Genomic DNA, 27,489 nt, shown 5'->3' with positions numbered 1-27,489 from the left:
AGGAATGTGAAAGGTGAAATAGTCCTACATTATATTCCACTTTACTCCAAGACTGCGCTGATCTGGGAGTTCATCCTTGAACAGATCCAGATTTTGGAGATCCTTGGCTCGGTCTTGAGGTGCGAATGCGTCCATCACTTCAACCTTATTTGATGCTATTTTTAAGAGGCGAAGGTTTGAGTCTGCTAGCATGTCTTGTGTCCGTTTCAGGAGGTCGATAGCATCATGTTCTGTGGGGACAGACTTTAAAGCATCATCCACATAAAAATCACGCTCAATGAAATGGCGAACATCTGACCCGTATTTGGCTTCCCCCTTTTGCGCGGCCCTCCTCAGACCATATGTGGCCACAGCAGGCGAGGGGCTGTTTCCAAATACATGCACACACATTCTGTAATCCACGAGCTCTTTCTGTGGATCGTTGTCTTTGTGCCAGACAAACCTCAGTACATCTCTGCAGTCCTCGCGCACCAGGAAGCAATAGAACATCTGCTGGATATCTGCGGTTACTGCGACTGGATGTTTTCTGAACCTCACTAGCACACCTAATAGACTGTTATTCAGATTAGGTCCTGATAACAGCACTGTGTTGAGCGACATACCTTCAAACTGCGCGCTGGAGTCAAATACCACTTGGATTTGTGACGGCTTTTGAGGATGGTACACTCCGAAATAGGGCAGGTACCAATGCTCTTTGTTCTCTTGTACTGGGGGTGCGAGCTCCGCGTGCCCATTGTCCAACATTTTCTGCATAAAGTCTATCAGGTGAACTTTCATTTTTGGGTTTTTATCTAGAGTTCGTTCAAGTGACTTGAAGCGACTGAGTGCGTAGCGGCGATTGTTAGGCAGCAATGCTCTGGGCTGGCGAAACGGCAGTGGAGCCACCCAGCTTTGTGACTCATCCTGGAAACACTCATTGTCCATGATATTCAGGAACTGCAGATCTTCCATGGAGGGTGCAAGCTTATTGTCGTTCTTGGTCTGGCAGAAAACATTGTTTCCTATAGTTCTGTTTTGTGTTCTGTCCTTTATGTTTGGACCACCAAGTACTAAGTGTTGATTTAAGAGACTGGTGTCTGGCTTGACAGTAAAGTGGCTTTCGCACGGGGAAAAAAGAGTTGGCCTTCCATCCGATAGAACGTGAGTCTTAAAGGTAGAGACTTGGGAAGGCTTATGAGTATTGCCTAAGCACACATCTCCTATTATCACCCAGCCTAAGTCCAGTCTCTGTGCGTATGGTGCATTGTGCGGACCATTGACCTGACTGCGCACTTTGTGAACTCTCAAAATGTCTCTTCCAAGCAACAGCAAAATGTCTGCACCACTGTCTAAGGGTGGTATTTTGTGTGCTATGCCTTTGAGGTGACTGTGTGCGTGAGCCGCAGAGGGAGTGGGAATTTCCTCTCTTTTGTTAGGAATCATGTTGCATTCAATTAACATGGGCAGCTGAATAGCGAGGGAGCTATCGATCGCCTCTATCGTATACCCAGAGGCTCTTCTGCCAGAAGTGAGACCTACGCCACTGCATGTCTGGAGGGTGTATGGCTCTGCCTTACCATTAATCTCGAACATGTCAAAAAACTCAGAGCGTGCTAGTGAAACGTTACTCTGGTCATCTAGCATGACGTACATTCTCTGGCGTTTACTAGGATCATTGGCAGGGTAAACGTTAACCAGGCATATTTTTGAGCAAGATTTCCCAGAAAATCCTTCCCCACATACCTCAGTGCAACTTGAAACAACTGCGGTCTCTTTTAATTCTCGTTTCTCCCCGCCGTGACTTGTTGTGGGCTGAAGAGCTTTGGGAAGGTGAGGAACATCTGCATGAAGAGCTGTTGGGTGCTTATCACTGTTACATTCAGAGCATTTGATTTCTGCTTGACAGTCGCGAGCTACGTGTTTGTTAGAAGCGCAGCACTTGAAACAGATGTTGTGTTGCTTTAATATTGCCTTTCGTTCCTGAATTGGCTTTTCTCTGAAACTTCTGCACTGTTGTAAGGCGTGAGGTTTGTTGTGCACAGGACAACATTTGTCCGGTCCTTCTTCAGATATGGCTGTAACGTTGGTTTTATGCACTGAAACTGACCTGCGGTTGTTGCTGTAACCATCTCCAAGCTTGTCCCTTTTAACTCCAGAGTTGCAGGTTGACAGCAGATTGAAGCTTGGGTCGTTGCGTGCCTTTGCTTGTGTCTGTATGAACTGTAAGAAGAACGTGAATGGAGGGAAGGTTACCCTGTGCCGCTGTTTGTAGTGTGAGCCTTCCATCATCCACTTGTCTTGTATCCCATACGGCAGTTTATCCACAATGGGAGCAACACCTCGCGCTGTATCGAGATAGGAGAGTCCATGCAAGTACCCTTCTTGTTTCGCTGCATTTATCTCCTGCAACAGATCACTCAACTCTCTTAGTTTTTGATTGTCTCTGGGCCCTATTTTAGGAAATTGATCAAGTTTGGTGAAAAGAGCACTTTCAATGGCTTCTGGCGACCCATAGGTTTCTTCTAGCCTCTCCCAGATTAGCTCTAATGCCACAGCTGGGTTTGTTATGTTTACAGCTTTGATGCGATGTGCATGCTTGGTAGATTCTGGGCCAAGTGATTTTACAAGGAGGTCGATTTGTTCAGACGCCCTAAGCTCTAGAGTGTCAATGGCGTTGATGAAAGATGACTTCCAAGATAAATAGTTCTCCGGCTTGTCATCAAACTTGGTGAGTTCAGAGGTTAACAGCTGACTTCTCATTAAATATTTGGCAAGCTTATAAGAGTCCCTAGAGGAATTTGGATCTGGAGGGTAGTACCGAAAACGTCCAGCAGAGGGTGGTGTAAACCCTGGTGAGACATGGCTTAGGTGCTGCTGATAGTTAACAGAGTGTAACTGTTGTCCTTGCCTTTCAGGTGAATAATCTCTTTGATCAGGGGTTCTGAGGGGGCCATAGTCCTTTGGTGCTGAGGGCAGTTCATCCGGTGACACGTCCGGTGGCCTAGGTCGATTTGCATATTCGCCCTTTTCTATTTTGACGTCCTTTGATTTGACTGAATCACTGCGTGCCTGATGCATATTGACATAGTCTGTAGTTCGCTCATGAGAACTCTGTGTCTCCTTTGGTAAGCTCAGGTGCTCATCACTCATGTCAAAACTTGCAACAGCAGACTCCAAGACAGCTGCTTCAGCGGCTGCGGCCTCAGCTTCACTTTCTTTTGCTAGAACATCAAGCTTTGCATCTAATTTGGCTCTTTCTACTTTAAATTCAACTTCCTTCTTTGCAAACTCAGCTCTTTTTTGGGCAGCTTCAGCTCTGGGGCGATCGTGGCTCAAGAGTTAGGAGTTCACCTTGTAATCGGAAGGTTGCCGGTTCGAGCCCCGGCTTGGACAGTCTCGGTCGTTGTGTCCTTCACCCGTTGCCTACTGGTGGTGGTCAGAGGGCCCGGTGGCGCCAGTGTCCGGCAGCCTCGCCTCTGTCAGTGCGCCCCAGGGTGGCTGTGGCTACAATGTAGCTTGCCATCACCAGTGTGTGAATGTGTGTGTGTGAATGGGTGGATGACTGGATATGTAAAGCGCTTTGGGGTCCTTAGGGACTAGCAAAGCGCTATATAAATACAGGCCATTTACCATTTAGCGCGGGCAGTAGCGGCGGCTAACATTACACTGGCAGTGGAAGAGCGGCTAGATTTCTTTGACGTCGTGGATCTTACTTCATATCCTTCTTTCTCCATCTTTAAGCTGATTGAATGTGCATTTATGCTGACCTGGTGTCACTGCGTCTGTCGTGCTGGTCTGGATACAGCGTGTAACAATGCAGTCTTCATCGTTGTTGTAGGGTGTCCCTTTTCACTGTACTGGCCTCGTAGAACCACTTTCTACTATCCAGGAGTTAAACACCTCCACACAAAAGTCACTGACGCCAGAGTGGGTTTAGACCTTGCTTTATATGGCAGGTGTGAAACTGTAACAACAAAATACAGTTTATATGAGTGGCAAATTAAATAATTACTTGAGGAGCTGCGTGACCAAGTGCTAATGCTAACACCAAACAACTGTCTACGAACGATAAATTAGCACGCGTAATACAACATCTAATTAATTGCTATTAATCAACATAAAAGTGCCAAAAAATAATGCATACTCACAGGGAATGCCTTTTTATCAGCCTTTCACAGCATAAATCACAGCATAGATCACATTCAGTCGATTGTCTGATTCTTTCTTACACTTCCCCCGTCTGCACACGGACCATGCCTTTCTCTTAAAGGGCCAGTGCACTAACCAAACAAATCAAACATGTACAAATTTGACAATAGTCAGAACAATAACTCTTGCCTTCATATCATACAGTATATGTTGAGACATGAAGCTTTTCCTCAAGCTGCATTTTCTCCACACAGATCTGCTCTGAAAGATAAAGATGAAGAACTCAAATCAATCAAACAAAGGTAGCGTGCATGCAGAGAGCTGAATCAATACATTTCACTGTGATGCATGTGTGAAGTTGCAAAACTGAAAAATTGTTGAAGGAGTTTTCCAATATGAAATAATGTCTCGTCAGATAACTGCTTAAAATGTTTTAACACAGCATTGCAGAGATGGAGACATTTTACAAAGACAAACTCAAACAGGAAAGGTAAAGATGTTTCTCACATTTACAGTAGCACATAGAATATTATCTCTTTGCTTTCTTTTTTATTTTTAGCGAGTGCTGTCAAAATAGAAACTGTTGGATATATTCATTAAAGTCTTTAAAAAACGATTGATGCTGCATACTAAAGCAACATTACATCACAGGAATCAAAGACAGATCTGCACCTGGGGAATTTGATACTGAACAAACGTGAAGCTTTTTCATCTCTATTTTCTTCCCACAGGTCTGCTCTGAAAGATAAAGTTGAAGAACTGAAATCAGTCAATGAAAGGTAAAATGAAACAAATATGTTCTTAGAATAGAAAATCAAAAAAACAAACAAAAACAAAACAACACCATATGGTTCTCACAGTTTGTGGACTTTTGGAGTGTTCTTTATCATATAATAAGAATAAACATACTAAGTCCAAATTAAACCAGAGCCAAGCCTGGAGTAACAGCACATGGTACATCACCTCTTTGCTGGTGAAGGGGCTTGAGCCGGTAGGTGATGTCTGGAGATACAGATGAGGTATAGTCACACCCACCTTAATGCTTAGCTCAGGCCGTTGAACCAGTGTCTTGGAGAGGGGTTATACTCTGTCCCACTCTACAGTCGCCCTTAGAGGTGGCGGGCAGGGGTGTCTAATCTTGTATGCACACCTCTGTTTGCTACCTCTACAGTGGGGTTTTCCCCAGTGGAAGAAAGGGTTCCTTCCCTGTGACTTCAGTGTACCGCCTCTGTCAGTGCGCCCCAGGGTGGCTGTGGCTACAATGTAGCTGCCATCACCAGTGTGTGAATGTGTGTGAATGGGTGGATGACTGGATATGTAAAGGGCTTTGGGGTCCTTAGGGACTAGTAAAGCGCTATATAAATACAGGCCATTTACCATTTACCATTTACCTAGTCTTCTTGGAGTGACTAGGTGGTGCGCTTGATAGTCCCCAATCTAGAGACTTCATTGTTCTGCTGGGCCAGTTCGATTCTCCCTGAGTTACTTGAGTCTTTGGATTTTCTAGAGTTGTCCTGGATGGCACACCTCTACAATGTTGCATGGAGGTTGGGAGTGGTTGTGAAGCGCAGCCTTGGGTGTTGAATCCACTGTTTGAAAAAGGGGACTGGAGGTTGTGCTCTAATTATCCTGGGATTACTTTCCCCAGGGATGTTAGGGTTCCTGGGTCGGTGACCCAGTGTTTTTGTGTTTTTGGTTATTTGATTTTGTTATTTCATTATATTCTAGCTTTGCTTTACGGGTTTTTCTTAGTTAAGGTCCTCTGGGTGGGGTTTGGTTAGAGTTTTAGTGTTTTGGTTTTCTGTCTGTGTTCCTTTGTTGCTGTCTCCCCTGTCTGCTGTATTTCCACGTCCAGTCAGTGTCTGTGTCTGCCCTGGTCCCACGTCTCTGTTCCCTCTGTAGTGCCTGCATGTGAGTCTGTGTCTTTGTTCAGTCTGTGTTTTGTGTTTCCTGTTTTACTTTGAAGGTCTCTGTCTTATCTCAGTGTGTTCAGTTTACGCTTCTTTGGTCTCGTCAGTTCTGATTTGTCCCAGCTGTGTTTCCCTCCTGTTACTCATTCCCTGATTGCTCCCTCTGTGTATTTAAGCCCTGTGTTTCTCTGTGTCTGTGTCGTGATCTACCGGTTATTTTGCTGTGTGTTTTGCCCATCCACCGGTGTTAGTTTATTTTGAGTTTTTTCTAGTTATGTGATGTTTGCGTTCAGCATTAAAGCTGTTTTGGTTTAAGTTCTGTCTCCAGAGTCTGCACCTTGGGTCCTATTACTGTCTGCACACAGCCGTCACCTAACAAGGGAAGTCTATGCCAGGGAACTGACCAGGTTGCTCAGGACATCCTGTGGGTGTTTGTAGAAGTATGGGGCACCTGACCCTTGGATACAAGCCATTAGATCCCAGTACAACTGCAGAAACACCTTAGTTCACATTGACTGCAGACCAGTACTCACTTGAACTAAGTACTCCGCGAAGTCTACCCTTTGTCCATAAAAAAAATGACTAGAACTGATGATACAATACCTAGGCATTGTCAGCGACTCGGGGGTTCCCAAAACAGTGTTAGTTTGATAAAATCACTAATCAAAGTAGAAATAGAAAAGTACCAAATCATATTATTAAGAACAGATAGTTCTGTCATTCCAGTTTTTAATTACTTTTTCAGTCAAAAACAACAGTAAATATTAGGTGTGCATGGACCTAAATTCGTAGGATGAAAGTTAAAATTTTTCCATTATTGCTTTAGTCTGTTTCACTTTTGTTGGGTCTTAAAGGACGACTGTGTAGTCTTATGTGTTTAATTTGCTGTAATTCACTCATAAAGTACAATAAGCTGACATGAAATGTTTTTCTTCTTGTCACAGCAGACTTCAGAAAGAAACAGCTCAGAGGTCCAGTGTCCGGCAGTGTAATGAACACAAACAAAGGTTTGTTCATAAAATTATAATTATTTTTGAACATGACTGAGAATTTCCAGACAATGTGTAATCAGTGGGTGACACGCTGCTGAGCACTGTTGCCTCAGAGCAACAAGGTCCTGAGTTCACTTCCACCATCTGTTCTCTCTTTGCATGTTCCGCCCCTGTTTGCGTGGGTTCTCCCCGAGTACTCCGGCTTCACCTCACAGTCCAAAGACATGCACTTAGTGGGGATAGAATAATGGCAAACTCTGAATTGCCCATAGGTGTGAATGGTTGTCTCTGTCTATGTGTTAGCCCTGCAACAGACTGGCGACCTCTCCAGGGTGTACCCCGCCTCTCGCCCTGAGACAGCTGAAATAGGCTACAGCCTCTCCCTACCTAAAAAAGAATAAGCAGAAGTGAATGGATGGATGGAGTCATCAGTGTTCACAGACCCTCCAGAGCAGCCACTGCTCAAGAGTTTGTAGGGTGGACTTTTGACAGTACTCCTCTGTTGATGAGCCTTGAATTGCATGTGTGTTTGTTGTCGCTGCCTTTATTTGTAGCCTGTCTTCTTGTAACATAGAGAATTTCTCCTACCTAACGGCCTGTGAGGATACTGGCATCACTTTCTATATCTCTAGTCTTTTCGACACCCAGAAACAAACACTTGAATAAAGAATCTGTGTCCTGAAGGACATAATTAGACCAAACTAATCATACGTGTTGTTGTTACACAGCTTAACTGACATGGAGAGAAAACTTGCTGCAGAGAGGTAAGTTTTGTTTCTTTGTTGTTAATGAAGTTTACCAATGAGACATGAAATGCACCTTAACTTTAAGGAAGCTTGAACACAGACTGTGGACTTAGTAGAGGTTTATGGACGCTCGAAAGAAGTTTGCAACTATGAAAGCGTTGCAGTCTGATGCAAATGTACCTTTGTCTGGCTACTTTTTGGAAAGTTGAGAAGGTTCTGAACCCCTGGGTTTTAAAAAGAATTAACCCTGTATTCAACAAGGAGTTAGAGATTTTACCATGAAGTAAAGTACATCAAATATGGAAATAAAAACTCCAAGGTGCAACATTCTGAAACATACAAAAGATAACTACTGGTTCTGACACTGTACATCAGATCACTGATGGAAACCATAACTCTTGCCTTCATATCGTACAGTATATGTTGAGACATGAAGCTTTTCCTCAAGCTGCATTTTCTCCACACAGATCTGCTCTGAAAGATAAAGATGAAGAACTCAAATCAATCAAACAAAGGTAGCGTGCATGCAGAGAGCTGAATTGATATATCTGTGGAGGTTTTTCCAGGCCATTGTAGTCCAAGGAGCCTCAAAAGAAAAGCATCTGGACTTCTTTAAGTTGCTTCAATACGGTTCACCTCTCATCCGAGAAACTTCTTCAGGTGTAGGGTCAAATGGTGGAGATTCACAGATCTCAGCCCTGAGGGATTGTTACCCCAAGAGGGACAATGGACCCCCTAATGATCATCTACCTAATCACACGAGCCAAGGTGTGAAAACAGGTGTACACAATCATTCTCCCAGCACGAAATCCCAGTGTATTTCAGGCCCAGCAACACACTCAGACAGAAACTGGTTCATCCCAAAGACAAAACTCCTAAACACAAACTTAACAATGTAGTGTATGTTGTACAGTGTAGCGAGGAATGCCCAGACCTCTATATCGAAGAACCCAAACAGCAACTTCATAAATGCATGGTACAACATAGAAAAGCCACCTCCACGGGACAAGACTCAGCTGTCCATCTGCATTTAAAGGTCAAAGGTCACTCTTTAGAGAATGCCAATGTTCACATTTTGGACAGAGAGGACAGATGGTTTGAAAGCTGAGTGAAAAAAGCCATCTATGTCCACTGTGAATGACCATCTTTGAACAGAGGTGGTTGCTTACGACACCAACTTTCTGCCATCTATAATCCAGTTCTGAGATCCCTTCCTAGAAGCCTTAATGCCCACTCACATGCTGGGTGATCTGAACTCAGGAAATCACATGATAGGGTGGGGCTAGGTTTCACAATGAGCTCATCCGAAACCTTGGCTCATTGTGACCTATACCCGTTTTCACACCTTGGCTCGTGTGATTAGCTAGTAGATCATTGGGGGGTCAGTTTTTTCCCTCTTAGGGGGACAATCTCATAGGGCTTAAATCTGGGAATCTCCACCATTTGACCATACAACTGAAAAAGCTTCTTGGATGAGAGGTGAAAGATCTTCAAGCAACTTAAAGAGGTCCAGACGCTTTTTTCTTTCCAAGCTCCTTAGACAGCTGAATCAATACATTTCACTGTGATGCATGTGTAAAGTTGCAAAACTGAAAGATTTTGAACGAGTATTCCAATTTAAAATAATGTCTCTGTTTTGAAAGCTTTCAATCAGATAACTGCTTAAAATGTTTTAACACAGCATTGCAGAGATGGAAAAACTTTACGAAGACAAGCTCAAACAAGAAAGGTAACAATGTTTCTCACATTTACACTAGAAAGTAAAATATTATCTTTTTGCTTTCTTGTCTATTTTTAGTGAGTGCTGTCACAATAGAGCTTGTTGGATGTTATTCATTAAACTCTTAAAAAAAAACAGTTGAAGACTTCTGAAGTCTTCTTATATTTAATAAGAATAAACATACTAAGTCCAAATTAAACCAGAGCCAAGCCTGGAGTAACAGCACATGGTACATCACCTCTTTGCTGGTGAAGGGGCTTGAGCCAGTAGGTGATGTCTGGAGATACAGATGAGGTATAGTCACACCCACCTTAATGCTTAGCTCAGGCCGTTGAACCAGTGTCTTGGAGAGGGGTTATACTCTGTCCCACTCTACAGTCGCCCTTAGAGGTGGCGGGCAGGGGTGTCTAATCTTGTATGCACACCTCTGTTTGCTACCTCTACAGTGGGGTTTTCGCCAGTGGAAGAAAGGGTTCCTGCCCTGTGACTTCAGTGTACCGCCTCTGTCAGTGCGCCCCAGGGTGGCTGTGGCTACAATGTAGCTGCCATCACCAGTGTGTGAATGTGTGTGTGAATGTGTGTGTGAATGGGTGGATGACTGGATATGTAAAGCGCTTTGGGGTCCTTAGGGACTAGTAAAGCGCTATATAAATACAGGCCATTTACCATTTACCTAGTCTTCTTGGAGTGACTAGGTGGTGTACTTTGAGAGTCCCCAATATAGGGACTCCATTGTTCTTCTGGGCGAGTTCAACTCTGAGTCACAATCTCTCGACAAAAAGTTACTTTGATGCTGTCCTCAACATAATTACAACATTACTTAAATGCATTAGAATTAACTTATCTAGTTAGTCAGTTCATCATCCCTTGTTTGTTCAGTAATACCAAACTTTTTCTTCAATGTGCCCCCAACAAGTAGATCTGCTCTGAAACAAAAAAGAGTAAGAATTGAAGTCATTCAAGAACAAAGACAATTGTTAATCTAAAATTTTTGAGTTCTAATTAGCAGTTTTTCTTGATTTTAACATTTGTTTAACACGTTAAATGTGCCTTTTGAATAGATTGGCAGCAGATGTGGGTGTTTCAAAAAAAGCAGGAGACACTGAGAGCTTGAACAACCCAGTCAGTAAAAGCAGACTGATTGAGATGTATCGAAAAGTGAGACTGCTCCAGTGGCCTAAAATTAAGGATTATCTGAAATCCAACAAGATGAGACCAGAGATTACCAAGGCTCTGATTCAAGTAGTGTATGATTTACGCATCACCTTACTTTGCAGTGTATTTTTTCAATTGTTGTTTAAAACATGGATAATGTTTGTTTTTTTAAACTAAAAATTTATAATTACATTTAAAATGGATGATTATAGAAAATGTTCAGTGATGCAAGAGATGAAATGGGAAAAAAGAAGCAGCAGATTGAAGAAGTGGTTGGACTGATTGAATCCAGCAGTGGACTAACCCCTCACAAGGTACTGGAATAGAAGAGTGTTTTTTAAAACTTGATGACTAAAACTCATACTTCTTTATGTAATATTTGGTTGCTTTATACAGGTTAAGCAGTACAGACAGTCAGCAATTCAAAATCTTCAGATGTCTCTTTATCACAGGAGCAAAGAAGATTTCCTGAAGGTATGTGTGATGTACATTCCAGTTTTTTACACTTAACAGTACATAGAAGTGTTTGAGAAATAAATGAAACAAAAGTATGACTAAATTTAAGATTACAACAAGAATTTCTCTCCTCCAGACTCCTCTTGTTGAATATGCAGCTCAGTGCTCTGTGGATGTGACGGAGAAGTTACGACTTTTGGCCTCAGAATGCTACTGGTTGGGTTGCTTGATGGCTTTAAATAATCCTCCTCTTCAGCCTGACTGGCAGAATCACATTATTGGGATGGATGTTTGGGACATTTTTCCTCAAGATGTCAAGACTTTTTTTCCAATCTAAAGGAAGCAAATTTAGTAAAAGAAAAAAAAAAGAGTTTGTCTTCAGAGATATATTTTTTAGAAATCACAAGATCGTTTTCTATGTTATCCAAAACGGGCAAATTTGATTTATATTATTGTGTGTTTAAATTTGAAATTTTAATAATCTTGTAAGCCTTTACCTGAAATTTATAATTACAAAATATATTTGTAATTTCTTAAAGTCTAAGTTATGATAAGTGGAAATGTGTCACTACTTTTCCTCCCAGGATAAATCACATTAACTGTGTGGTGTTTACTTGGTGTTATATATGATGTTGGTTTATTGTTTCTCTGGGTAAACACTTCTTCTGTGAGTCCACTCAAAAAGTACAATAAATAAAGCAACAGAGAATTCAATCAGCATAATTATTGTGGGTATAAAGGGTTCTGCTCTTTGACAGACCACTCGAAATACCAAATAACGAGTGTTCTGTTGGTTAATCCTTTCAGCATAGAAGCATCAAAGAAAGCAGGAAAGCATTTTTAGTACTTTTTTCATGGTACTGAGTCACTGACCCAGTGTTTTATGTTTATTGATTAATTTATATTCTTGGGTTATTGTTATTCATGGCTTTCTGCTTGTGTTTTCTGCTATTCAATTAATGGATTATTCTATTCTATTTATTCTTAGTTTTTAGGCTTTAGGTTCCTCTTTCTTTGCCTTCCCTGTGTTCTCCATTTCATGTCTTGTCTCCATGTTCCCTATGTTTCCCCTGTCAGTCAATGTCTCTATGTCTCAGTGTCACGTTTGGGTCTTTGGTTTGTCAGAGTAAAACAGGAAAAAACAAGACACTCACAATGTCCTGTGTTTTGAATTTTGCTCACCCTTCATTTTGTCGTGTTTGATTTCTCGCAGTGTTGTGGATTTTCTTTATGACATATACAGTGGGGCAAAAAAGTATTTAGTCAGCCACCGATTGTGCAAGTTCCCCCACTTAAAATGATGACAGAGGTCAGTAATTTGCACCAGAGGTACACTTCAACTGTGAGAGACAGAATGTGAAAAAAAATCCATGAATTCACATGGTAGGATTTGTAAAGAATTTATTCGTAAATCAGGGTGGAAAATAAGTATTTGGCCAATAACAAAAATACAACTCAATACTTTGTAACATAACCTTTGTTGGCAATAACAGAGGTCAAACGTTTACTATAGGTCTTTACCAGGTTTGCACACACAGTATCTGGTATTTTGGCCCATTCCTCCATGCAGATCTTCTCGAGAGCAGTGATGTTTTGGGGCTGTCGCCGAGCAACACGGACTTTCAACTCCCGCCACAGATTTTCTATGGGGTTGAGGTCTGGAGACTGGCTAGGCCACTCCAGGACTTTCAAATGCTTCTTACGGAGCCACTCCTTTGTTGCCCGGGCGGTGTGTTTTGGATCATTGTCATGTTGGAAGACCCAGCCTCGTTTCATCTTCAAAGTTCTCACTTTTGGCTCAAAATCTCACGATACATGGCCCCATTCATTCTGTTCTTAACACGGATCAGTGGTCCTGTCCCCTTGGCAGAAAAACAGCCCCATAGCATGATGTTTCCACCCCCATGCTTCACAGTAGGTATGGTGTTCTTGGGATGCAACTCAGTATTCTTCGTCCTCCAAACACGACGAGTTGAGTTTATACCAAAAAGTTCTACTTTGGTTTCATCTGACCACATGACATTCTCCCAATCCTCTGCTGTATCATCCATGTGCTCTCTGGCAAACTTCAGACGGGCCTGGACATGCACTGGCTTCAGCAGCGGAACACGTCTGGCACTGCGGGATTTGATTCCCTGCCGTTGTAGTGTGTTACTGATGGTGACCTTTGTTACTTTGGTCCCAGCTCTCTGCAGGTCATTCACCAGGTCCCCCCGTGTGGTTCTGGGATCTTTGCTCACCGTTCTCATGATCATTTTGACCCCACGGGATGAGATCTTGCGTGGAGACCCAGATCGTGGGAGATTATCAGTGGTCTTGTATGTCTTCCATTTTCTGATGATTGCTCCCACAGTTGATTTTTTCACACCAAGCTGCTTGCCTATTGTAGATTCACTCATCCCAGTCTGGTGCAGGTCTACAATACTTTTCCTGGTGTCCTTCAAAAGCTCTTTGGTCTTGACCATGGCGGAGTTTGGAATCTGACTGTTTGAGGCTGTGGACAGGTGTCTTTTATACAGATGATGAGTTCAAACAGGTGCCATTCATACAGGTAACGAGTGGGGGACAGAAAAGCGTCTTACAGAAGACGTTACAGGTCTGTGAGAGCCAGAGATTTTCCATGTTTGAGGTGACCAAATACTTATTTTCCACCCTGATTTACGAATAAATTCTTTACAAATCCTACCATGTGAATTCATGGATTTTTTTTTTTCACATTCTGTCTCTCACAGTTGAAGTGTACCTCTGGTGCAAATTACTGACCTCTGTCATCATTTTAAGTGGGGGAACTTGCACAATCGGTGGCTGACTAAATACTTTTTTGCCCCACTGTATACCTGCAGACAAGCACCCTTAGCAGATGAGGAGCTGCATTTTGGACCAGCTGGAGATGATAAATAGAGGCCTGATCCAGACCAAAGTACAAAGAATTTTAGGAGTCCACACAGCAAAATCCGAAGTGTTGATGTGAGTTAAAATTACTGGTGTTAAAAATTTCAAGTTGAAAAGTGTTGGTTTGAGAGTTACAGTAACACTAACGGTGCTGAAAAAGCTCTGTAGCCGGAGTTATTTCAAAGAGTCAATACTATAACACTCATTTGGAGTTGATTTCCACATCCGGGTTTTTCGCGCTCATGGGCATGAGGAGTCCGCCAGAAGTTTGCTGTCAAGATCGAGGAGGTTGTTCAGGTAAGAACTATACAACAAGACCTATGTTATTTTATCATTATTAAATATTGTAACTAACTAGCCTATAACATTATTTATCAGAAGCATGCAATATTTTCCTAATGTGGAGTGTATTCATCTGCGGTAAGAGATGGGATTCGTTAGCTTAGGTAGCTAAACTATCCTCTATAACAAGTTAATATTGCAGCGAAAATAAATGCGTGCTTAATATAATTCTCAATTCTAGTTAGTTCTAATGTCATAAGAGAAATGCTTTCCAGTGTTGAATGCTTATTAAATGAAACGAGGAAGGAGTTAGCTATCCTCTGGATATGTTAAATGTAATGTTAAAATTTGAATTTGTGGTAGCCTAGCTGGCAGCTAAGACAAATGCGTTTAGCCCACTGCTTTTAAGGGAAGCGAACATTCGCCTCAGAAATATCCTATTTAAAAGTGAACTAAACAATCACATGGAGACGTTCAAGTCAAGTTTTGGAAAGCGTCAAGATAGGCTAATTACACGTGCTACCAGCGAGTTTAGCAGTAGCCTAGCCTACAAATCTTTGAAGTGGCAGGGGGTTATGGAATTCTGTTAGATGTTAGTGACCAAGCAAGGCGCGCTGCGTTTGTGCATGGATTGCTTGCTAACGGTTAGGATATAGAATAGAATAGAATTCAACTTTATTGTCATTGCACATGCACAGGTACAGGGCAACGAAATGCAGTTTGCATCCATCCAGAAGTGCTTTAGTGATATAGATATATTACAATATATATTAGCAATAATATAGATATGTGAGTATATTACAGAAATGGGTCTATTATGGTATGTTATAATGTACACGGTATGAAGTATGTTGTGAATATTCTATAACTATAAGTATGTACAGGCTGTAGTGAGTACAAGCTATGTACAGGATATGAACAGGATATAAATATGAAAAACTATACAGAATATGAAATAAATAACTTTACAGAATCTGGGATATACAGCTATACAGAAATGGGAACTATGCAAGTTGTAAACAGTTGTAGGATTAAAGATTATCGAATGTACAGAATGATTATTTACACAGAGCTATACAGTAGTGCAGTTAAGATAAGTGAGGGTGTAGATAGTTTCTACAGAGGCTATATAAAGTGCTAGTGGTTGTGAGTGGTGGTTCAGTCCATGTTATTATTGTGTTTGAGGGTACAGTTGTCCATTGCGGGTGTGTGTATGTTCAGTCCATGAGTTTAACGTGGGTCAGATGTCAGGAGGCAGAGTTCAGGAGTCTGACAGCTGTGGGGAAGAAGCTGTTCCGGTACCTGGTGGTCTTAGTCTGGAGGCTCCTGTGGCGCCTCCCAGAGGGCAGGAGGGTGAAGAGTCCATGTGATGGGTGACTGGGGTCTTTGATGATTTTCCCAGCCCTTTTCAGACACCGCTTCCTGTAGATGTCTTTTATGGCAGGAAGTGGTGCTCCGGCGATGCGCTGGGCAGTTTTCACGACCCTCTGCAACGCCTTCCGGTCCGAGGCAGAGCAGTTCCCGTACCAGACTGTTATACAGTTGGTCAGGATGCTCTCGATGGTGCAGCGATAGAAGTTCACCAGGATGTCTGAGGACAGGTGGTTCTTCCTCAGAGTCCTCAAGAAGAAGAGGCGCTGGTGAGCCTTCTTGACCAGCTTGGAGCAGTTGGTCGTCCAGGTGAGATCCTCGGAGATGTGGACTCCCAGGAACTTGAAGCTGCTCACACGCTCCACAGCCGTCCCCTTAATGTGGATGGGTGGATGTGGGTCAGCATTCCTCCTGTAGTCCACGATGAGCTCCTTGGTCTTCTCGGTGTTAAGCAGCAGGTTGTTTCTGTCGCACCACTCAGCCAGACGATCCACCTCCTCCCTGTAGGCGGCCTCATCGTTGTCACTGATGAGGCCAATCACCGTGGTGTCATCTGTAAACTTAATGATGGTGTTGGAACCATCAGCAGGTCTGCAGTCGTGGGTGAAGAGGGAGTAGAGGAAAGGGCTCATCACACAGCCTTGTGGTACACCGGTGTTCATTGTGATGGTAGATGAGCAGCGGTTATCCAGCCGGACATGTTGGGGGCGGTTGGTCAGGAAGTCCAGTAACCATTTGCAGATGAGGGAACTGATACCCAGGTCTGTCAGTTTCCTGATGAGTTGTGAGGGGTGGATTGTATTGAATGCTAAACTGAAGTCTATAAACAGCATTCTGGCGTAGGTGTTGTTGTTGTCCAGGTGTGAGAGGACAGAGTGCATTGCGATGGAGACTGCATCCTCTGTGCTCCTGTTCCGGCGGTATGCGAATTGGTGGGGGTCCAGGGTGGGGGGGAGACAGGATTTGAAGTGTGCTAGGACCAGTCGCTCTAAGCACTTAGTGATGATGGGGGTGAGTGCTACTGGGCGGTAATCATTGAGGCAAGATGGGTTGGAGTTTTTGGGTATCGGGACGATGGAGGTGGATTTGAAGCAGGCCGGTACCACAGCGTGGGCCAAGGACAGATTGAATATGTCTGTGAGCACTCCTGCAAGCTCCCCAGAACACGCTCTGAGAACACGCCCGGGGATGCCATCAGGGCCTGCAGCCTTGTGGACATTGATCCTGCTCAGCACCGCTCCTACATCGGTGGGGGAGAGAGTCATAGGTTGGTGGTCTGGCGTCATGTCTGCTTTGGTTGTGGTTGTGGGGTTCCCTCGCTCAAAACGAGCATAAAAGTTGTTGAGCTCGTTGAGGAAGGAGACATCAGAGGATGCGGGGGAGGGTTTGGTGGTCCTGTAGTCTGTGATGGTCTGGAGTCCTTGCCACATGCGTCGGGGGTTGGAGTTGGAGAAGTGTTCTTCTACCTTCTTTTTGTAATGGTGTTTGGCTTTTTTGATGCCCTTCTTTAGATTAGCCATGGCTGTACTGTAGGCGTGTGCATCTCCTGACCTAAAGGCAGTGTTGCGGGCCTTCAGGAGGAGACGAACATCCCGGTTCATCCAAGGCTTCTGGTTGGGGTACATGGTGATCCGTTTCTGGGTGGTGACACTGTCTGTGGTTTTGGAGATGTAATCCAGTACAGATGAGGCGTACTGGTCCAGGTCTGTGTGGGTGAACATATTCCAGTCTGTGTTTTTAAATCTGTCCTGGAGCACTGCGTCTGTCCCCTCTGGCCACACTTTAATTGTCCTCACAGCAGGTTTCACACGTTGGATGAGTGGTGAATACCGAGGTGTGAGGAACAGGGAGAGATGGTCCGATTGTCCAATGTGGGGGAGGGGTGTGGCTTTGTAGGCTCCAGCCAGGTTGGAATACACATGGTCTAAAGTCTTGTCTCCTCTGGTGTGGCAGGAGACATGTTGGTGGAATCTGGGGAGGACTGTCTTTAAGTTGGTGTGGTTGAAGTCGCCAGCAACAATAAAAGCAGCCTCGGGGTGTTTATTCTGGTGTTTGTTAATGGCTGCAGAAAGTTCTTTCATGGCCAACCTAGCATTAGCGTCGGGGGGTATATACACGGCAGTGAGTATGATCGAAGTGAATTCTCTGGGGAGATAATAAGGTCTGCATTTGACCATTAAAAACTCCGCATTAGGTGAGCAGTGACTCTCAGTAGTAGTGGAGTTCATGCACCAAGCATTGTTAATATAAATGCACAAACCTCCACCTCTGGTCTTGCCGGAGTCATCTGCTAGCCTGTCGGCTCGGTGTGTGTGGCGTCCTGCTAACTCGATAGCATTGTCCGGGCAGCTGTTGTTCAGCCATGTTTCGGTGAAAAACATGACATTTGAGTCCATAATCCGTCTGTTGTTAGTGATGGAGAGCCGTATCTCATCCATTTTGTTTGCCAGAGAACGGACATTGGCGAGAAAAATACTGGGTAAAGGCAGCCGGTGTGGTGCTAGCTTTAGCTTAGCCCGTAGCCCTCCGCGCCTACCTCGCCTTTGTTTACAATCTCGGCGCCGTCTGCGTGCACTTCCGCCCAGCCGGGGAGAGTGGGCAGCCTCCGGTGTTCTGGAGATCTCTGGGATGAGTCGGAGATCGGCGATAAAACTGTTGGAGTTGTGAGTCCAGATGTCCAGAAGCTCTTGTCTGCTGTAGGTCAGCAACGCACAGCAATTCTGGACGAATAATCCGGTTAAAAGTAGATAAAAAACCGCTAAATAGCAGATTCTGGAGAGACACTGAGCCTCGCGTTGTTCACGCGCCGCCATCTTGGATACTTATATCATATATTAAATGCCCGACCAGAGAGGAGAGGACATTAGACCACTGTTACAGCACGATCAGCGGGGCCTATCGCGCGGTGCCGCGCGCTTCACTCGGACTTTCTGATCACGTCATGATCCACCTAATCCCCGCGTACAGACAGAGGCTGAAGCTCTCCAAACCTGTCGTGAGGACCAAAAAACTGTGGAGCAACGAGGCTGTGGAGGAGCTTCGCACGTGTTTGGAGACCACAGACTGGGACACTTTGAAGGCTGCTTCTAACAGCTTGGACGAGTTTACGGACACTGTCACCTCCTATATCCAATTCTGTGAGGACAGCATTGTGCCATCACGCACCAGGGTGAGTTATAACAATGACAAACCCTGGTTTACTCCTAAACTCAAAAAGCTGTGGCTGGAAAAGAGTAAGGCGTTCAGAAGCGGAGACAGGGACTGCTACAGAGAGGCCAAGTACAAGTTCACTAAGGAAGTGGACATTGCCAAACATCAGCACTCTGAGAAGATGCAGCAGCAGATATCAGAGAATGACTCGGCCTCTGTGTGGAAAGGTTTTAGGAATATTACAAACTACAAGCCTAAAACCCCCCACTCCACTGACGACTTGCTCTTGGCCAACACCCTTAACGACTTCTACTGTCGTTTTGACGAGCCATCAGGCAGCCTTCACACCTCCAACGACCCCAACAATAGAGGCACTTTGGACACTCATTCCCCCACCTCTCCCCCCTCCATAGAGCCATCACCACCTTCAAACTGTTCACCTACAACACCCGCCCCCTCACCCCACACAAAAGAGGATTTCACACCACCTCCTCCGACCACAACTCTTCATATTCATGAAGCAGATGTGAGGAAGCAGTTTAAGAATCTGAATGCTCGGAAAGCTCCCGGCCCAGACGGTGTGTCTCCTGCCACCCTCAGACACTGTGCAAACGAGCTGGCCCCAGTGTTTTCTGGCATTTTCAACTCCTCACTGCAGGCATGTCATGTGCCTGCCTGCTTCAAGTCCTCTACCATAATCCCTGTCCCCAAGAAACCTAGGATCACTGGACTAAATGACTACAGACCCGTGGCTCTGACATCTGTGGTCATGAAGTCATTTGAGCGCCTAGTTCTCTCCCATCTCAAGACCCTCACGGCCCCCCTCCTGGACCCCCTGCAGTTTGCATATAGAGCCAACAGGTCTGTAGACGACGCCATCAACATGGCCCTACACTTCATCCTGCAGCATCTGGACTCCCCAGGAACCTACGCCAGGATCCTGTTTGTGGACTTCAGCTCTGCCTTCAACACCATCCTTCCAGACCATCTCCGAGACAAGCTTTCCCAGATGAATGTGCCTGATCCCATCTGCCGGTGGATCACTGACTTCCTGACGGACAGGAAGCAGCACGTGAGGCTGGGGAAGAATGTCTCGGACTCCCGGACCATCAGCACCGGCTCCCCTCAGGGCTGTGTTCTTTCTCCTCTGCTCTTCTCCCTGTACACCAACTGCTGCACCTCCACCCACCAGTCTGTCAAGCTAATCAAGTTTGCAGATGACACCACCGTCATTGGACTCATCTCGGACGGGGACGAGTCTGCCTACAGGAGAGAGGTTGAACGTCTGGTGTCCTGGTGCAGCCACAACAACCTGGTGCTGAATGCCCAGAAGACAGTGGAGATTATTGTGGACTTCAGGAAGCACACAGCCCCACTCCCCCCCATCATCCTGACTGACACCCCCATCACCTCTGTGGACTCATTCCGCTTCCTGGGTACCACCATCACCCAGGACCTGAAGTGGGAGCCCACCATCACCTCCGTCATCAAGAAAGCCCAGCAGAGGATGTACTTCCTGAGGCAGCTGAAGAAATTCAACCTGCCAACACGGACGATGATGCAATTCTACACCGCAATCATCGAGTCCATCCTCACCTCCTCCATCACCGTGTGGTACGCTGGAGCCACTGTCAGGGACAAACAGAGACTGCAGCGTGTTGTGCGCTCTGCTGAGAAGGTGATTGGCTGCAGACTCCCATCTCTGCAGGACCTGTACACCTCCAGGACACTGGGGCGTGCAGCTCGGATCTCAGCTGACCGTTCTCACCCTGGACACAGTCTGTTTGACCTGCTCCCCTCAGGCAGGAGGCTCCGGTCTATTCGCACCAGAACCTCTCGCCACAAGAACAGTTTCTTCCCCTCTGCTGTTGGACACATGAACAATAACCACATGACTGTCCCCGCCACTCACACATGACCCTATGCTGTGTCACTGCATCATTTCATGTCTGGCACTGATCACCACCTGCACTCATGTATATATCCTTCTACGTAGCACTCTTAATTCTTATTCTCATGTATATATCTCATGTATATCTCATGCACATATCTTTCTTTCTACATAGCACTTTAATTCTTATTGTTTGCACTGAAGCACCGCAGCAAATTCCTAATGTTGTAAACCTCAACATCTGGCAATAAACCCATTCTGATTCTGATTCTGATTCTGATCATACATGTTGTAGTAGGCCTAATCTAAGGGAACATTTTCCCCTTTTCTACAGTTTTAGTGAAATAGGCTACCATCCAGTGTTTAAGACAAAGCGGTATAACGACTGAGGGTCGTTGACGTCGCCTCCACTGATAATCCTAGCATGTCGTGTCACAAAACAACCACCACAAAGTAGCAACTAGCCAGACGGCTGTGCATGTGTCAGAAACTCCCGATATAAATGTAAGACTTGCACTCATTAATTTACAGTATAAGGGATATTTGTTGTCATAAGTGAAAGCGTGATGAAGGCAGGTGTGCGTTCAACAGGAAATTTTATGTGGATTATCATCCTGACATGGTTTAAACAGAGATGCTTTTCCCCAAGTAGGCTACAGCGATTTACTCGCAACATAGCAGAACTAAGTATCTAGCCTGCGTGCAGACGAGAAGATCGCCGTTGTCGTCTTATAAACATGTGGATGGGTGGATAATTCATTGGATGCTATTTCTGTGTACCCAAGTTCAGCTATTTTAGTGCGCAGGGGGAAGCCAAATTATGTTCCTGAGGTTGAAGTGGTCTGTCACCCCTTCACAGATCATCACACAATGTATAGCCTAATATTTTCTTAAAGTTGTCCGGATTTGTTGCCACTTAAGCTATGGTTTAAATATATGGTAAAAAATATTCTGTGCCCCCTTCTCTCCACCAGGTGCTGTTGTAAGACATGTTGCTGAAAGTGAAATACCTCAATGTAAAGAAGTACATTAAATTGCACGCAGGATTCACTTATCTAGAATTCATCAGTGAAGGTAAGATAACCTGGCAGAACAAAATTTGTTGCACATGTATCAGTTCATCATGTTTGCATCTCATCTATTTAAAAAACGAATTAAATGTTAACACATTTTATTTTAATGTGTGACATTAAAAACAGTACAGAGCAGTAGGCCTAGGCCTATATTGTTGCTGCAGACTTGTCTAATTTAACCATTTTAAAGACAGGTAAAACAGCTGTTAATAAATATTAGCTAAATAAAAAAGTCAAAATTAGTTTTTAAAAAAGTTTTTCAGGCGTTTTAGGTGACATTATGCTTATCTTTTTGTAAAGCCAAAACCAAGTTTGGACTTCCGGATGCTGCTGACCTTGATATTTTCGATGAAACTGACACAGCTGTCGAAGAAGACATTTTTCTGGAGTTACTGGAGGCCCTACCAGACCTATGCCTGACAATACGTGAAAAGATTTCAGATGAAGGTAAATGTTATCATAACTTAAATTTTCAGAGTATAGCCCACTCAATGTAGAGCCAAGTTCTTTTGCTCTTGATGCAGATGACATTGACCTGTCTTCATGCAATATACATGACAGTGGACAGGGCTGGGTCATATTTGTATAGAATGTTGTCTGAACATGAACATTGAAATTGTGTTATTAATGGCATTGTGGAGTAGCCTAAAGAAAGTTAACCAAATCATCTCTCCCAAAGATTTTTGTCCTTTAGCTCATTCCACACCATCCTCCTCGGATACATTATCTTCCCTCACGGACACTATATCACTTTCATCAAGTGACAGTGACCTCAGGGAAAAGGGCATTCCTGCAGGCCGCAGTAGATCCAGCAAAGACAGTTCTGCACCAAATGTTTCTGTGTCAGAGGCTGCAAAAGAGGTAATTGAGAACAGAAAATGTCTTTTGTATTTTTGAGTTGACACCATTTATACTGTAGATTGTTATACAAATTGAAATTCAAATTCATTGTGGTTCCCAACTTGCCCTGTATGAAAAAATGTTAGTAGAAGTTAGTGCTTCTTGCTAGATATGTCTTTCACAGGTTTGTTGACATTCCTCTAAACTTTCACCTTTACTGACAAACAAGTTTTTATTGTTATTATTTTCCCTTTTATATGAGCAGATGGTTAAAAATGCCTTGACTAGAAAACCTGGTGGAGAGGAAATTCTTGAAGAATACAATGCCGAAAATTCACTGAGCCACCGCACCCGGCGGCAGCTTGTTAACATATTGGCAAGTGATATGACTGAGAGACATGGGTAAGAGTAATAGTACCTAATAAAAAAGTAAAGATGGGCCATATGGAATATTCTTGTAATGTATACTGCAGTAAAGACACATACTTCTGATTTAACATTGTCAATTGTATTTCCTCTATAGCAGAATTCCCTCCCGTAAGCAAAAGGAGAAATATGCCCTTGGAATAATTACACTCTTTCCCTCATTGAAGGATCCATTTTCTCCAAACGGCTATGTAAGTCATGCAGTGATTGTAAAACAGCACATTATTTAGTTTTCATCATGGAATAATTACATCAGCTAAATGATTTAAAAGAAAAATCTTAATTCCTCTTTCGTAATAACTATTGTCATAAAACTGTATTGAAATTGTGGATGTTGTTTAACATGTATTGCACCTGTTACATGATAATAGTCCTTGGGTTTCTTTTTGCTGAATCTGCAAAGTCTGTAAGATCGCATTTGATGTTTATTTTTCATCTATGTTTAAATGTGACAGGAGCATTTCTACGACGGAGTGAAAGGCACTGGATATGTAGCGTGGCGCCTCAAAACCATGTCCAGGTCTACAACCAAACGGCCAGTGAAGGAAGTCCCAGTGCATCAAGAACAAGGGCCTAAGCGCAGAAGATTAGCAACCACATTGCCTCAGCAACTTGATGGAGATGCCTGCAAGGAGGCCATCTCATTTCTTGTTCACTCTCCTGATGAAGCAAGTGTATTTCAGAAGATGAAAATGACGTTCCAACATCGCCAGGATCTGGTGCATGATCCACAAAGAACTGCAGATGTCTTCAAAACATTTCCACGCTTTTTGGATGTCAAAGGACTAGTAAGTCAAATCACTTGATATTTTCAACTGTTAATCCTTTTTTTTTTTGTTTTGCTGATGTGGATGGCAACAGTAAAAGATGTGATCATTGGTCATCCCAGTCAGGCTATATCCCCTATTGGTCAAAATCACATTGCAATGTAAACAATGTTGAGCACTGTCTTTATGTCCTGTGTGTATGATGAACAGGTCAATCAAGACATCCTGCTGCTGTTTGGTGCTGAAACAGCCACCAAGTTGCTTGAGAAGTGGGACATGTCATTCAAGCCAAAGGTTATTAAAGAAGCCAAACAGCTGACTCAGTCAACTGACCTGTGTCGTTTGATAAAAGCTGCTGAGAAACCAACAGAGAGTGATGCAAATGGTAGGCGTCGCACCATGCTTGTTTGATTTTAATAATATTTATTTTTACCTGTCATTTTGAAATTGTTTTATAAATTCAACCATACACAGACTGGGACAGTGACATGGCCTCTCTGCTGCTACTCCTTCAACTTTTGCCACCCACAGCTGGACGAAAGAGGAGAACCAAAATAAGTCCAACTGATGCAGCACACAAAATGGTGCACCTTCACAAGGTAAATATGTTGTCTCACTTTTTAAAATCCTACAAAACACTTTTTCAGTTTTTGCACTTTTTAGTTTTCCTCTCCATGAAGTATGTGTCTTAGTATTTTGTAATAAGTTAGCAAGGCACATAATAAACAAAAAAAAAAAAAAAAAAAAAAAAAAAAAGATTCACAAAGTCCAGAATACCAAACACTGGGTCAAAGACCTGGAACCATGAAAAAAATAGTAGATTTCCCCTGATTTTACATAAAATAGAAATAAAAAATAACAGAATATATTTAAAGACATCATCTGGTTGGACTCTGCTGAATTTACTTTCTGTTACTGTGGTGCAAGCTCCTTCACTCCTGCAGATGCTCGTCTTTTGTGTAGAAATTGTGTACTTTCTCAGTCAGTGATTTAATTATATAGCAGGAGGTATTGATCTCCAATTACACAACCACAAATTATTAAAAGTACAAAATACACAAGGAAGCTGAGTCTCTAATTTGGGTTCATTCGAGGGTCTTTAGTAATTGAATACCTCATAGAAAAAAAAAAAAAAAGCAAGGCACATAATGTCAAACTGAATGAATGGTTCATACTCAGCAAGTATAAGCTAGGCCTATATGTCAATATCTCATTTGTTTTTAGTCATGCTGCAGCATTGATGAACACTTGCAAGCAAGAGATGGTAAACAACCATACATCCTCGCTGTTGGTCGAACCCAGAACAGCATTGACACCTTCTACATCGCAGTGGACAAACAGCTCATCCCCTGCCAAGCCACCAGCTCACTCAGTGCTTTTGATGAACTTTTCAAATCCCACTACGTGTTCAACTTATCTTACGACGAGTCACTGGTTCATCTCTACAGTTTTGTGCAGACCACCATATTCAACATTGATGCCACCTCAACAGATGAGTCACCACGTGTTCGTGAGTTGCGTGCCAAAATGTTGAATGAGAACCATGTTTAAATGTTTTATCTGTCAAACTCTGCATAGCACCAGTCAGGCTTTGATAAGTCATTTGCGACTAGGTCACAGTTTTTATCCAAGCACCAAATTTAAGTTGGCTTGTTCACAAGATGGTTGCAGCCGTCAGTTCACTACATATTCTGGTTTAAAAAAACATTTAAATATTGTTCATGATGAAGATTGTTGTCAAAGTGGTGATGCAGAACCCTCAGAGTCATTTCAAGCTGATTTTGACAGATTACAAGATACAGACATAGCAGTTGCAGGAACAAGTGTTACTCAGAGCCTAGAGGTTGGGTGTTCTGAAAACAATGGGTCAGGTCAAAGAATTAAAAAAAATTCTGAAGCAATTTGCACTAAAATTATTGGTAAACTCAATGGTAGTGGTTTGGCAAATAGTTTTGTGTCATCACTTGTTTGTGATTTGGAAGATTTTGCTGATGGACTGCACTGTGAGTTTAAACATAAAGTACTGAACGTTGTGCCAACAGAAAATCCTGTTAGATCTCCAGTGGAAAAATGTCTTGAGACTTTTGACAATCCAGTTGAGAAGTTCAACACTGAAGCTAAAACAAAGTCATATTTCCGTGAAAAATGGGGAATTGTGGATCCAGTGGAAAAGACTTTAGGAATACGCTATGATACAAGGTTAAATAAAAAAATCAGGCACTTATGACCAGGTACCAGTAAAAGACACTTTTGTGTACATTCCAATTTTGGAAACAATCAAATTTATATGTCGCAATTCTTATATTTGCGAGCTGCTTGCTAAACTATGTGTATCAAAAGAAGACAGATATGAAGACTTTTGTGATGGGAGTTACTATAAGTCTCATCCATTGTTTTCAAAACCACAGACTTCTTTGCAAATTCAGCTTTATTATGATGACTTTGAGACTGCTAATCCACTTGGTTCCAAACGTGGTGTTCACAAAGTTGGTGCAATCTATTTTGTCCTCAGAAATCTGCCTCCAAAGTTAAATTCTGCATTGATGAACATTCATTTGGTTGCATTGTTTCATGCAGAAGATGTGAAAAAATACGGCTTTGATCCTATTTTACAGCCTCTGATTGATGACATAAAGTTTTTGGAGAGCCATGGCATTGATTTACCCTTCTCATCTGAAAAGGTCCATGGCACTATATGTCAGATAACTGGGGACAACTTGGGGATGCACTCAATTTTGGGTTTTGTTGAGTCTTTCAGTGGACGTTACTTTTGTCGTTTGTGTTTAATTGCAAAACAGGATGCACAGAGTGTGTATACTGAGGATGATCCAAAGATCATCTTACGAGGGAAAGAACTTTTTGAAATGCACTGCAGTGAGTTGCAATCTGATCCTCAAAAGCTACATGTGTTTGGCTTAAGAAAGAATTCTACACTGAACACTCTTCAATTCTTTCATGTTTGCCAGAACTTTTCCTTGGACATTATGCATGATATTCTCGAAGGGGTAGCACAATATGAGATAAAGTTACTGTTGGAATATCTGTCAGACAATTTTCTGCCGAAACCTGCTCTTTTGTCACGGATCTATGCTTTTGACTATGGCTACTTGGAGAGCAAAAATCGTCCAACAAGGGTGAACTTAGACAGTAGTGGTAATAGTATAGGTCTTAACTCCATTCAGACTCTTTGTCTGATAAGAAACATTCCTTTAATTTTTGGTGATATTGTGCCAGAAGGAAATCAGAACTGGACTATGCTATTGCTATTGTTGCAAATAATTAACATCATATTCTCTCCATCTGTTACACATGGCATGACTGTGCTTCTAAAACATTTAACAATGGAACATCATGACTTGTTCAAATTGTTGTATCCAGGTAGGAACATGATTCCCAAACACCACTTTATGTTGCACTACCCAACTTGCATCAGAAAAATTGGGCCATTATTGCATGTATGGAGCATGAGAGGTGAGGCTAAACATAGGGTGTTCAAAGACACCCTTAAGAACTTTAAGAACATCACAGTGATGTTCTTAAAGTGACTTCTTCAGTCAGTCAGGTGTGGACTCTTCAGGTATCCCTGAAGAGTCCACACCAGTCTCCAACGGAGCATTTCCTCCTCAGCCTTGTTCCTGTTCTGGAGAGCAGCTGGGTCCTTTATTCCTGTCTCTCTGTAAATACTTGTAA

The 27,489-nt window shown here is 43.1% G+C and overlaps 2 protein-coding genes across 3 annotated transcripts in view; both read left to right on the top strand.

The window, feature by feature from the left end:
• The window catches only part of LOC147310732 (uncharacterized), a 31,758-nt gene extending 19,558 nt beyond the window's left edge, over nt 1–12,200 (top strand). Inside the window, exons 13-23 of the mRNA XM_086267062.1 lie at nt 4,383–4,430; nt 4,571–4,618; nt 4,860–4,907; nt 6,983–7,045; nt 7,759–7,794; nt 8,244–8,291; nt 9,458–9,505; nt 10,558–10,738; nt 10,864–10,965; nt 11,048–11,125; nt 11,244–12,200. Of these exons, the coding sequence (XP_086123188.1) occupies nt 4,383–4,430; nt 4,571–4,618; nt 4,860–4,907; nt 6,983–7,045; nt 7,759–7,794; nt 8,244–8,291; nt 9,458–9,505; nt 10,558–10,738; nt 10,864–10,965; nt 11,048–11,125; nt 11,244–11,444 (901 nt within the window). The 3' untranslated portion in view covers nt 11,445–12,200. The remainder of the gene's footprint in view (nt 1–4,382; nt 4,431–4,570; nt 4,619–4,859; nt 4,908–6,982; nt 7,046–7,758; nt 7,795–8,243; nt 8,292–9,457; nt 9,506–10,557; nt 10,739–10,863; nt 10,966–11,047; nt 11,126–11,243) is intronic.
• Nucleotides 12,201–14,235: 2,035 nt separating this feature from the next.
• On the top strand, nt 14,236–25,488 carry LOC147310731 (uncharacterized). Of its 2 annotated transcripts, XM_086266164.1 has the most exons (10): nt 14,236–14,296; nt 21,668–21,767; nt 22,067–22,213; nt 22,446–22,627; nt 22,872–23,008; nt 23,130–23,223; nt 23,488–23,820; nt 24,010–24,184; nt 24,274–24,398; nt 25,024–25,488. In XM_086266164.1, the coding sequence occupies exons 2-10, from the start codon at nt 21,683–21,685 to the stop codon at nt 25,348–25,350; spliced, it is 1,605 nt and encodes a 534-aa protein (XP_086122290.1). In that variant the 5' UTR covers nt 14,236–14,296; nt 21,668–21,682; the 3' UTR covers nt 25,351–25,488. The 2 variants fall into 2 exon arrangements, with proteins under 2 accessions (XP_086122290.1, XP_086122292.1); XM_086266166.1 differs by lacking the exon at nt 14,236–14,296 and having other exon boundaries at nt 21,382–21,767.
• Nucleotides 25,489–27,489: the final 2,001 nt, after the last annotated feature.

The sequence above is a fragment of the Aulonocara sp. 'chitande type north' Nkhata Bay genome, linkage group LG16 (assembly GCF_057382095.1).
Source record: "Aulonocara sp. 'chitande type north' Nkhata Bay isolate Kocher_YH1m ecotype deep benthic linkage group LG16, A_spYH_male_GT1.1, whole genome shotgun sequence".
Classification (NCBI taxonomy): Eukaryota; Metazoa; Chordata; class Actinopteri; order Cichliformes; family Cichlidae; genus Aulonocara; species Aulonocara sp. 'chitande type north' Nkhata Bay.
Note: the sequence above shows the minus strand (reverse complement) of the source record. Positions and strands in the feature narration are given on the sequence as shown.

Bases quoted from the DNA above. Each gene is read 5' to 3' on its own strand.
- LOC147310731 (XM_086266164.1), top strand. From the start codon at position 21,683: ATGTTGCTGAAAGTGAAATACCTCAATGTAAAGAAGTACATTAAATTG. The intron at 23,821-24,009 runs GTAAGTCAAATC...TATGATGAACAG, and splicing joins TTTTGGATGTCAAAGGACTA to GTCAATCAAGACATCCTGCT. The intron at 24,185-24,273 runs GTAGGCGTCGCA...AACCATACACAG, and splicing joins AACAGAGAGTGATGCAAATG to ACTGGGACAGTGACATGGCC.